The 11,641-nt window shown below is 51.2% G+C and overlaps 1 protein-coding gene across 3 annotated transcripts in view; it reads left to right on the top strand.

Moving 5' to 3' along the window:
• The first annotated feature begins 8,942 nt into the window (after nt 1–8,942).
• The window catches only part of LOC121660850 (keratinocyte proline-rich protein-like), a 3,850-nt gene continuing 1,151 nt past the window's right edge, over nt 8,943–11,641 (top strand). The window contains exons 1-3 of one of the 3 annotated variants that reach the window (XM_042020409.1): nt 8,943–9,044; nt 10,892–11,444; nt 11,517–11,570. In XM_042020409.1, the coding sequence (XP_041876343.1) occupies nt 10,914–11,444; nt 11,517–11,570 (585 nt within the window). In that variant the 5' untranslated portion in view covers nt 8,943–9,044; nt 10,892–10,913. Of the gene's footprint in view, nt 9,045–10,891; nt 11,610–11,641 lie in introns of all 3 variants that reach the window. The other 2 variants (XM_042020407.1, XM_042020408.1) reach the window with 2 other exon arrangements.

Below are 11,641 nucleotides of genomic sequence, written 5' to 3' on the forward strand. Positions count from 1 at the left end.
CCTCAAATTCTCTGCCCTCCCTGAGGTTCCAGCTCGGTGTTGATGTCACCAGGGCCGGACGTTGTTTTGTCCTGGTCCCTCTCAGCTCTCCTTGGGATCAGCAGGAAGAAATCATCCCACAGCGCTGAGCAGGAAGGGTCTGGATTCGTTCCTGGACTCATTCCTGATGGAGAATTCCATAATTAAAGGAGCATTTCGCCCTCTCTGCTTCTTCCCCCATGTGGGGCACAGTTACCCGGGGGCTCCCAAACTTCCTGATTCATTTTCGTGGCCGAATTCTTCGGGGCCCTTTCTCCCGGCCACAAAAACCACCCGGGCGGGGCCGTTTCTGCCGCTTCACAAGAAACCACATTTTTTAATTAAAAAAAATTCCAATACTCAGGCCCTGCCCCCCTCCCTGTGGGTTTGGGCTCCGTGTTGGTGTCACCAGGGCTGGGCATTATTTTGTCCTGGTCCCTCTGAGCTCTGCTGGAGCCAGCAGGGACAAATTGTCCCTTTTGGGGGTCATTTTGCGTCAAAATGAACCCATCAAAGCTCCGAGCAGGTTTTGAGTGACTTAAAAAATTCATCTCTGGGTTTTATGAGGATTTATTCGAACCTGTGTGAGATAAGGAGTTGAATCACCGAGAAAGTCCCACGTGGTTTTCGGAGGAAGTTTATTTTTGGGTGGCAGCTGAGCTGGTTGTGCAAGGGCTGCCACCCAAGCTGGCTGTGCCTCACCTCTCCCGGTCACCTGAGAGTCACCGGGTGCCACATTCCCGCTGCTCCGGGGGCAGGTGACAGCCTTGGGATCCGCGTGGGGACACCCAGAGCCAGAGGTGACAAAAAGCTCCGGAGCTGATAAACTTCCTCCAGCCCCATGTGACTTCCCCAGTCATTCAGTTCTTATCTCACACACATAAAAAACCTCTAAAACCAGGAATTAATTATTTTAAGTCACTCAAAACCTGCTCGGAGCTTTGATGGGTTCATTTTGACACAAAATGACCCCCAAAAGGGACAATTTGTCCCTGCTGGCTCCAGCAGAGCTCAGAGGGACCAGGACAAAATAATGCCCAGCCCTGGTGACACCAACACGGAGCCCAAACCCACAGGGAGGGGGGCAGGGCCTGAGTGTTGGAATTTTTTTTAATTAAAAAATGTGGTTTCTTGTGAAGCGGCAGAAACGGCCCCGCCCGGGTGGTTTTTGTGGCCGGGAGAAAGGGCCCCGAAGAATTCGGCCACGAAAATGAATCAGGAAGTTTGGGAGCCCCTGGGTAACTGTGCCCCACATGGGGGAAGAAGCAGAGAGGGCGAAATGCTCCTTTAATTATGGAATTCTCCATCAGGAACAAATCCAGGAATGAATCCAGACTTTTCCTGCTCAGCTCCACCTGAACCACAAGAACGGGGCTTTGTTGTGGCTCCTCTCCCACGGGAATCATTCCTTTGATGCGAAGCCACGATTCCTGCGTGGTTTTCAGCTCCAAATGTTGGAGGTGTGAACCTCCCTTTGACCAAAACAAGCAGCTCATGTTTCATATTTATGGGAACAGAAATTATAAATAAATATTGGTTTTATGAATTTTTGTAGAAATAAATGTCTATTATTTTATATTATTGTTTTTTATTATTATTTTATATTATTACTTTATATTATTGTTTTATATTATTATTTTATAATATTATTTTATATAATTACTTTTTATTATTTTATATTGCTATTTTATATTATTGTTTTATATTATTATTTTATATTATTGATTTATATTATTGTTTTATATTATTGATTTCTATTATTATTTTATATTATTACTTTATATTATTGTTTTATATTATTATTTTATAATATTATTTTATATAATTACTTTATATTATTTTATATTGTTATTTTATATTATTGTTTTTATATTATTATTTTATACTATTATTTTATATTATTGTTTTATATTATTATTTTATATTATTGTTTTATATTGTTATTTTATATTGTTATTTTATATTATTATATTATTATTTTATATTATTGTTTTATATTATTGTTTTATAATATTATTTTATCTTGTTATTTTTTCTTATTATTTTATATTATTGTTTTATACTATTGTTTTATATTAATATTTTGTATTATTATTTTATATTATTATTTTATATTACTATTTTATATTATTATTTTATATTATTGTTTTATATTACTATTCATACATTATTTCTATTACTTTTATCCAGGTCTGGACACCAGCAGGAATTTCCACCTGGAAAAGGCAGCCAGGCCTCCGAAGGAGCTCCCCAGGGAGGAATTCAAGGAGTGGGGATGATTTTACATCACTCCAACGCCCCGGATCCCACCTTGAAAATTCACCTTTTTTATCTTCTCTCTCCTTTTGTTCTGCTGCCGAGTTTCTATTTCTTTTGGAGCAGGGAGGGAGCTCTGCATTCCTGGGGCCTTGGCTCATCCTCCAGAACCTCGGCTCCTTCTCGATGCTGATTCATTAAAGGCAACGTGGAGGAGCCCCAAGGTCCCACCCGGCTCCTCCTCCGGGGTTTTTTTTTTGACCTCCCTCCTTCATCTCCTCCGTGCCAGGGCTCTGCTTAAGCTCCTTTCCTCCACCTTCACGTGGCGGCGGCTTCCAGGTGGAGTCAGGTGTGTTAAAAAGGGTGTAATTCCAAGATCCCTGAGGCTGGAAAAGCCCTCCAGGATCAGCGAGTCCAAGCTGTGCCTGGTCCCCACCTGGACACCCAGACCAACATTCCGGGATCCCCCGGACACCTCCAGGGATCCCTCGGACACCTCCAGGGATGGCCACTCCAACCCTCCCTGGGCAGCCCCTCCCAAGGCCTGGCCGCCCTTTCCAGGAGGGATTTTCCCAAATATCCACCCTGAGCCTCCCCTGGCACAGCTCGAGGCCGTTCCCTCTTGTGCTGGCCCCGTTCCCTGCGATCAGATCCCAAATCCCCCCTGGAAGAGCCCCAAATTCAAATTCCCGCTGGATCCCCCTTTTCTCTGGGATGAGCCCCCCCAGCGCCCTCAGGGTTTTCCATTCCCTTCTCCTGCTGCTCCAGCCCCGTTCCCAGCTCCAGCTCCAGCCCCTCAATGTCCCTTTTCCATGAGGGAACACGAGCCGAGTGTCCCCAAGGGGCCCGAGCGTCCCCAGCCACCAGAGCGCAGCATTGGCCCGCACAAGCCGCTCCTGCCTCTGGAAAATCCCTTTGGATCCTCCCCCTCTCCCTCTCTCTCTCTCTCCAGGAATAGTTTAAATTTTGGATTTGCCTCCGCCCAGCCCCTTTTTCGCCGCTGGATCCGGGAGGAACCCGAGGCACCAGCGCGGACTGGGGTGTCCTGCTGGGAATCAGCTCCCTGGAGAAGGAGCTGGGGATCCCGGGGGGCAAAACCTGTCCCAGACCTGTCCCAGGCCTGGGGGGGTCCTGGGGCCATCAGGAAGAGCATTCCCAGGAGATCGGGGAGGGATCCGCCACCCCCCTGCTCAGCCTCCTGCTCCCGCTGCTGGAAAAGCTGGGAATGTTCAGATCCCAGAGGCTCTCCCGGGATCTGCAGGGGCTCCGGGGAAGCTGGAGAGGGACTTTTCCTCAGGAACCGCAGGGAATGGGGTCAGAGTGACAGAGGGGGAATTGGGGTGGGATTTTGGGAAGGGATTGTTCCCTGTGAGGGTGGGGAGGGCCTGGCCCCGGTTATTCCATGGATTCCCCACCCCTGGGAATGTCCAAGGCCGGGCTGGAGCAGCCTGGGACAGCGGAAGGTGTCCCATGGCAGGGGTTGGAATGAGATGATTTTTAAGATTTCTTCCAACCCCACCCATTCCATAATTCCATGGTTCCTGAGCTTCCCAGGATCCAGCCGATTCCTATAAAACTCCCGTCCCTGGCTGAGCTTCCCGGCTCCCAGGAGACGCTCGGGGCTGAGTCAGGTCTGGGACTCTGCTATAAAACCTCCCCCATAAATCCCCCAAACTCATCCCAAAGCTTTCTCCATGGTTTGTGCCCCATTTTCGGATTTCCCAGATTGTTCCTGAGATCTCCTGTGCTGCTCCTTGAAAATCTCCTCCTGATTCCCGGCCTAAACTAATTCCCGATTTCTTCTCTGCTCCTTGAAATCCTCTGCTAATTCCCAGCCTAAATTTAGTCCTAATTTCTTCTCTGCTCCTTACAAACCTCTGCTAATTCCCAGCCTAAATTTAGTCCTAATTTCTTCTCTGCTCCTTACAAACCTCTGCTAATTCCCAGCCTAAATTTATCCCTAATTTCTCCTGCAGGGCTCTGATTGCCTCACTCAAACCCCACAACTTTTCCAGCGGCCGTCCCATCAAAGAATCCAATCCCCAATTGCTTCATTCCCCCTCCGGAGCTCGGGAATGACCTCATTGGAGTTCAGCCTTTCCCAGGTTTTTCCAGGACCTGTTGGAAAAGTGGAGCAGCCTTGGGGTCACCCAGGGAGGAATTGGGACACAGAGCCACGGTTCAGCCTTCCCTGACCTCTTGGAAAAGGATAAAATCCCTTTTTTTGGAGTATCAGCTGCCTGGTGCTCCTGGTGCCGCAGGGAGGTTGCCAGGGAGCCTCTTGGATTTGGACCAAAGTGGGGTTTTTTGCTCCCGAAAAAGTGGGTTCAGGCCCTGAATTGGAATTTTTTTACGAGGATTTGCTGCCTGCTTTATTTTTGTGGTTGTTCCGGGTAGGATTGAAGCCATGGAGGTTGAGCAGAACATCTGGAAAACACCTGGGTAACACCAAAATTCCATGTTTCGGGTGTGGCCAACACAGAAAATCCTTAAAAATGGGGAGTTTTCCCATCTAAAATCAGGGAAAAACACCAGGGCATTCCTGGAGCTGATGGATGGGGCGTTGGGGGGGAGGGAAAGTGGCGCTGAAACGCCACAAAAAGCTGAGCTTTGAGAAGTCACCGGGGTTATTCTGACCCTAAAGCCAGACTTAACCTCCCCCGAGCCTGGCCCAGAACAAAGAGCTCCTAATTAGAGAAACCAAGAGTTAATTAAGCAATAAAACCCTTTTAGGGTGAAGCAAGAGGGACCCGGCTGAGGAGTTGCATTCTCATTTTGCCCTGAGCGCTGTAAAATCGCCCAAATGGGGAATTTGCTCCTGGCTGGACTCATAATGAGAGCTCTTTAATTACAAATCGGAGCGTCTGAGCCACTCCTGGCCGGGTCCTTGCTCGTCCTCTCACGTTTCCTTTGGTCCCTGCCCTCCCCTCCCTGGCCCGTGCCCGGAATCCTGGAATGGTTTGGAATCGTGGAATGGTTTGGAACCCTGGAATGGTTTGGGCTGGAAGGGACCTTAAAGCTCATCCAGTTCCAGTCCATGTGCAGGGACACGTTCTCCCATCCCAGGTCGCTCCAAGCCTGGTCCAGCCTGGCCTTGGACACTTCCAGGGAAGCCACTGGGAGATCCTGTACGTGCTAATTAAGCCATCCAGCAGGTGCTAATTAAGCCTTTGTCTCGTGAGATGAGTTCACGCCGATGTCCAGCCCAGAGCGGTGAGGGACACAATCGTGGGGAACGAGATGGGCGGGGACCAAACCCTCCTGAGAGCCCCGGGCGAGGCTGGGCCGGTTCGGGCACTCCTGAGTCACGGCGGGGCCTGAAATCCAGCGGGGTAAAAGTTCCCGCGGAGCCTTCCCTGTGTGCACAAAGGTCCTGAATCCTGCGGGGAAAAATCAGGGAGAATCCACGGGGTCCTGAGGGAAGCGTCCTCACTCCCAAAAAAATCCGATCCCTGCACAAAAATCCCCAAACCCTGGGTGGCAAAAACCTCAAGGAGCATCCATGGAGTCCTGAGGTGAGGGCTCCTCCCTTCCCAAAAATCTGATCTTTTTTTGGTTTTGGAAAACGAAGCAAAAAGCTCCAGGATCCTCGGAGACATGGAGACACCTCCATGATATCCCAGCTCAAGCTGCCCGCTCCCGACTGGAGCTGCTGGAATAACTGCTGGGAATCTGCCACGCCACCTTATCCAGAAGGTCCCTGATAAGCTCGGGATTTGTGGGATCTGGAGCAGCAATTCCCATCCAGGAATGCTGGGCTGGGGCCGGCAATTTTCTTCCCTGTGGTGTCGCGATCCCTGGAATTAGTGGGATTTGGGATGGACTGGGAGCTCCACGTTCCCTCCGTTCCCTCACGTTTCTCCCGTCGTTCTCCCAAAGGTCTCGCTCCGGCGGATTTCACCGCGCCGCTAAAAATAGATTTTGTGCAATTCCCGGGGATGGGAAAAGCAATTCCACCTCTCCTCCGGGAAAAGCATTCCCTCCCTTTCCAGGGGCTGACTCCGGAGCCTGTTTGGGCAATATCCATCACTTTAAGGTCAGGAATTAAGGAATATCCATCATTTTTGTGCTGAGGTTGCTGCCCAGTGACCTCCAGAGCGTTTCCAGACTGGATCCAAACCAGTTGAAGGTCAGGCTGCACCTCCTGATCTCCAGACAGGGTTTAGGATTAGGTTTAGGTTTAGGATTATGTTTAGAATTATGTTTAGGATTAGGTTTAGGATTAGGTTTACGTCTCTCCCTCCCAGCTATGGGAAGTGTTTGTCTTTAATCCCTGGACGTTGCAAGTCCAGGGTTTAAATCTGGCACCGAAATATTCCAGAAATCCTCTGGAGTTGCTGAAATAGAAATGTCCCAAGCCCGTGGAGGTGTCCTGTCCCTGTCCGGGGCTCTGAGGGATGGAGAGCACCAAGCTCCGACCTGGGGAGGAGAATTCCCTTGGGAACGTTGTACAGAAATTCGGGTGGAAGGTTGGAGGTGATGAAACTCCCTGTCCGCTCCCAAACTCGGCTGCTCCGGCCTCGCCGGGCCAAAAACCGGGATCAGGGAAGGGTAAAATTGTGGGTTTGGAGAATCATGGAATCACAGAGAATTGGAAAATCATGGAATTAGAGGATCACAGAATGATAAAATCATGGAACGATAGAATCAGAGAATTGTGGAATCATAGGGAATGATGGAATCATAAAATCAGGGAATCAGAGGATCACGGAATCATAAAATCATGGAACAGTAGAATCAGAGAATCGTGGAGTCATGAAATCAGAGAATCATGGTGTCATGGAGTCATAAGATCATGGAATCAGAGGATCACGGAACCACGAAATGATGGAATAATAGAGCCAGAGGATCGGGGAATCGTGGCGTAATAGAAACACAAAATCATGGAATAAGAGAATCAGAGAATCAGAGAAAATCAGAGAATCATGGAAAGGTTTGGGTTGGAAAGGACCTTCAAGGCCATCCCATTCCAACCCCCTGCCACAGCCAGGAACAATTCCCACTATCCCAGGTTGCTCCCAGCCCCATCCAGCCTTTCCTCGGACACCTCCAGGGATGTGGCAATGCTGAACCCCAAATTTTTAAGGCCTTTGATCTCCTTCCCTGCATCTCCCTGCGGGAAGGGCAGAATTGCAGGAGCTTATCTCGGTTCCCGTGCCCCGACAACCACGAGGCTGCCTCGAAAGCAGCCGGGCAGGTCTGGGAAGTGCCCTAATTCCAGCCTCCAGCGTGGCTCCCACTGGAATTGGCACCAGCGGAGCAGCCAGGAAGGCCTGAGTCAGGATTTGGGCTTGGGCTGGGGTATTCCCAAAGCTGGAGACTAAAACCGAGCCTATCCCAGAAGGAAACAGCAAGGCAGGACCCAGGGGGAAAACGGGAATTGCACGGATGGTGCCGCTCTGGGAGAAAATTCCGGAATTCCGGGCATCCCGGCCTTGTGCTGCCAAAGAATCATGGTGGGAGGAAGCTGCTCCTCACCGGGAGCAGCAGCTCCCATGTGCTGCTGCCCAGGAATTGCGGGAGGTGACGTGGGACCAGCTCAGCCTGTTGGAAGTGATTGCATCGGGATCTCGGTCTGATAAAAGCTCCGGAAAAGCCTCGGAGAGGGGCCCGGGAGAGGCCCGGCACCACCAAAGGTGACGAAATTCCTGTCTGGGTGGGACACGGCGTCTCCAGGGAGGGAAATCGTCTTCCCCTCACAGCTCCGTGTCCTGATGGCTCCTGGAGATTTGAGGGATTGGGATTGGATTTTCTCAGGGGTTTTCACTCCATAAATGTGGGGATTTTTCCCCGGAATATTCCTTAGGGAATGCACTGCGCACGTGGAGTTCCCTTTGTTTCACATCTAGCTCGGAACACCTTTATAAACTCCATTCTGGAACTCTGTGGGGCCAGTTCCCAAATTCCACTTGGGTGGGAAAAATCTTGGATATCATTAAAAATCCCTGGAGATAAACTCAGTTCCCTGCTCCATCACATTTGGGTGGGTGGGAGCTGAGTCCCTGTGGACAATGAGACTTTTCCAGAGAATTCCAGGATTCTTGAGGTCGGAAAAGCCCTCCAAGACCATCAAGTCCAACTTCTGATGGATCAACACCTGTCCAGCCAGCCCAGAGCCCTGAGGAGTGTCCAGGAATTCCTCGGACACCTCCAGGGATGGTGACTCCAGATCTCCCTGGGCAGCCCCTGACCACCCTTCCCAGGAGGAAATTCCAGGAAATTCCTCCCAGTGATTCCAAACTGAACTGAAAGTTGAAGGAAATCCATGAAGTTCTTCCCAGGAAAACCCATCCCTGGTTTTTATAATCCCAATAAAGCCGCTTCAGAGGATTCATTGATGAAGAGCAGGGGAGAGAAGCACAAATTATCCCTCGCTCTCCCAAATTCCCAATAAATCCCAGGAATTACAGACACCGGGGGGGGTTTTTAGCTGTGGAATGACTCCTGGATGGGTTGAGGTGGGACCAAACCGCACCAAGCCCCCAAACCTCAACGGGGTCTTCAACAAATCCATGAAGCTGAGGGTCTGACCTTTATCCCCAGAGAAATTCCATGGTTCAATGGGATTAGGCAGGGGAATAAACTCGGAATCCTCTCTGCAAAGTGCCTACGTGTAAAACCCGGCCGGGCAGGAGCGGTTGTGAAAGAATGAGCTCATCAGCCAGGAGGACTCATTCCCAGAAGGCAGGGCTTTGAAACCCTATAAAAGTTCCCAAATCTGCCGGCTCCAGCATCCACTCAGCTCCCGCTGCTCCCTCGGCACCGGCTGGGTGAGTCTGGGAATGCGGGGATTCCTCGGGGAGCTTTGGGATTGGGAACCCTGGGATTCCTCAGGGAGATTTAGGATTCAGAACCCTGGGATTCCTCAGGGAGCTTTGGGATGGAGAACCCTGGGATTCCTCGGGGAGCTTTGGGATTGGGAACCCTGGGATTCCTCGGGGAGCTTTGGCTTTGGGAATCCTGAAGTTCCTTGGGGAGTATTTTGGGATTAAGAACCCCAAGATTTTTGGGGAGGTTTGGGATTCAGAATCCAGAGATTCCTCGGGGAGCTTTGGGATTGGGAATCCTGAGGCTCCTTGGGGAGGGTTGGGACTGAGAATCCCGAGATTTTTGGGGGATGTTTGGGGTTCTGCTCCTCGGCTCCGCTGTGGGCGCAGCCTTTCAGGGAGGGTTGGATTTGGTGCCTTGGGATACCCAGAGGGTTCTTGGAAAGAAGGGAATTTGTGGGCGTTGGGGCAGCCCGGAAATGGCTCTGGAAGGCAAATTAAGACCGAGTCTAAATCTGAGGGCAATTAAGTCCTAAATTAGACCCTTCCTGAGGCACGGATCAGATGGGATTCCGGATCAGATGGAATTCCGTTGGTTTGGGGACGAATTTCCTGCCTCCAGGGAAGGACACCAAATCCTCTGCCGCCAAATCGTTTTTTCCTGTGATTCTGCTGTTTTATAACCAACAAATATTGTTAAAACTCCCGTTCCATCCAGGAATTCCTTGGGAAAAGGCAGATTTGGGAGCAGGAGGGGGCTGCAGGGAGCCAAGAGATGAAAATATCCCCAATGTGCCGCCTCATCCATGTCAGGAGCAAGATATTAATTAATTAATTAATTAACTACGGTCTTATCAGATGTAAAAAAAAAAAAGAAAAAGAGAAAAACGGGAAGAGAGGAGTGATCCCGATCCGGAGGGTGAGGAAGGGAGGAGGGAATTGGCTTTGAGAGGAGCTGGGAAGCACCCAGAGAAGGGAGAAGGAATTTCCCCCTCTCTCTGCCGGGGGAGGAGTTCAGAACGCCCCTTCCAGCCCCACTCCTGGAATTCTCACCTTTCATTCCCGCCCTTGGATTTCAAAATAAAAGCGGCGGCGCAGGAATTCCCGAAATCCCGGTGAGCCGCAGAACTGTTCCCGAAGTGTCGGGGAGCGCGGTGGCCCCGGGAGGAGGAATCGGCGCTGACTCAGGGGGTGACGGAGGTGACAATCCCCAAACTCGGGGACGCTTCATCCCCGATAATTCCCCCCAAGGACCGAAATCCTTGGCGTTGTCACCGGAGTCGGGGTGAAAGCGGCGCCAGGGGAGGAGTTGTCTCCTGTGAATTTAACCCTCAGCTCGCCGGAGCCTCGAGAAACCTCCCCTGGCGTCCCAAATTCCCAGGAAAAGCTGGAAATCCGGGGGCAAAGCCGCGGGAATGATTTCGGGTTTATCAATCTGAAACATCCCGCTGCTCCCACATTTATATTCTTCTTTTTTTTTCCTGGCACAGCAAACGCCCTGAAATGTTTGGGTTTAGGGTGCTTTTTGGTGATGTTATTTTGGGCTTTCGGGGCTTTGCGAGCTCCTGTCTGCAACTCCCCAGGACAGAAATAAAAGGGATTTGGGACTTTGGGAAGAGCAGGAGGAAGAGCTGTGAAGTGGAGGGACGAGATCAGAGCTGAAAGAGAGGATGGAAAAGGAGGAATAAATCACAATTCCTTCTGGGAAAACCTCGGGAAGCCCAGGGCAAAGGAGGAAAACTCGGCTTTTTTTTTTCTTTTAATACTTTTTTTTTTTAATATATATTCGTGCCACCCTCATCCCGCCGCAGCTCCTTCGGTAACACAAGGAATTCCCACTTCTCTTCCAGGTGATCCCGTTTTCCCGCAGAGATGTCTCTGAACCAGATGCAAACCAAGCAGGAGCTCACGCTGCCCCCTGGCCTGGGCAAAACCCTCCCAAAACAGAGCCCGGAGCCCGTCCCGTGCCCGCCGCAGCATCCCGAAATCCAGGTGTCCGCCCCTTGCCCCGAGCCGCTCCCAGCCGTGGCAAAATGCCCGGAAAAAGTGATTCCAGTGCCAGCTCCGGGCGTGGAACCGGGAAAAGGGGAAGCGCCGGTGGTTGCGGTGCCCCAGTGCCCGCCCCAGTGCCCGCCCCAGGAGCAGCAGCAGCAGCAGCAGCAGCAAACCGAGCTGCCCCCGACATTCCCAGCCGCGCCGTGCCCCGAGCCTGCTCCGAGCCTGGAAGGGAAATCCTGCCCGGAACCCACCCCGGGAGCGCTGGAGGAGCAGGAGGCCAAGGAGATCCCGGTTCCGGTGGCTGTTCCCGTTCCCGTTGCCTGCTCCGAGGGTGCGGCGTGCGCCCAGGAGAAGCAGCAGTGCAAGGAAATCCCGGTGTCCATCCCAGAAAGCCAGGAATGCAAGGAAATCCCGGTGTCCGTCCCTGATCCACTCCCTGATCCCGTCCCGTGCGCCCAGGAGAACCAGCAGTGCAAGGAAATCCCGGTGTCCATCCCAGAAAAGCAGGAATGCAAGGAAATCCCGGTGTCCGTCCCTGATCCACTCCCTGACCCCGTCCCGTGCTCCCAGGAGAAGCAGCAGTGCAAGGAAATCCCGGTGTC

The sequence above is a fragment of the Corvus kubaryi genome, unplaced genomic scaffold (assembly GCF_017639235.1).
Source record: "Corvus kubaryi isolate FWS band 111438036 unplaced genomic scaffold, C.kubaryi_AGA036_p1.0 36967, whole genome shotgun sequence".
NCBI lineage: Eukaryota > Metazoa > Chordata > Aves > Passeriformes > Corvidae > Corvus > Corvus kubaryi.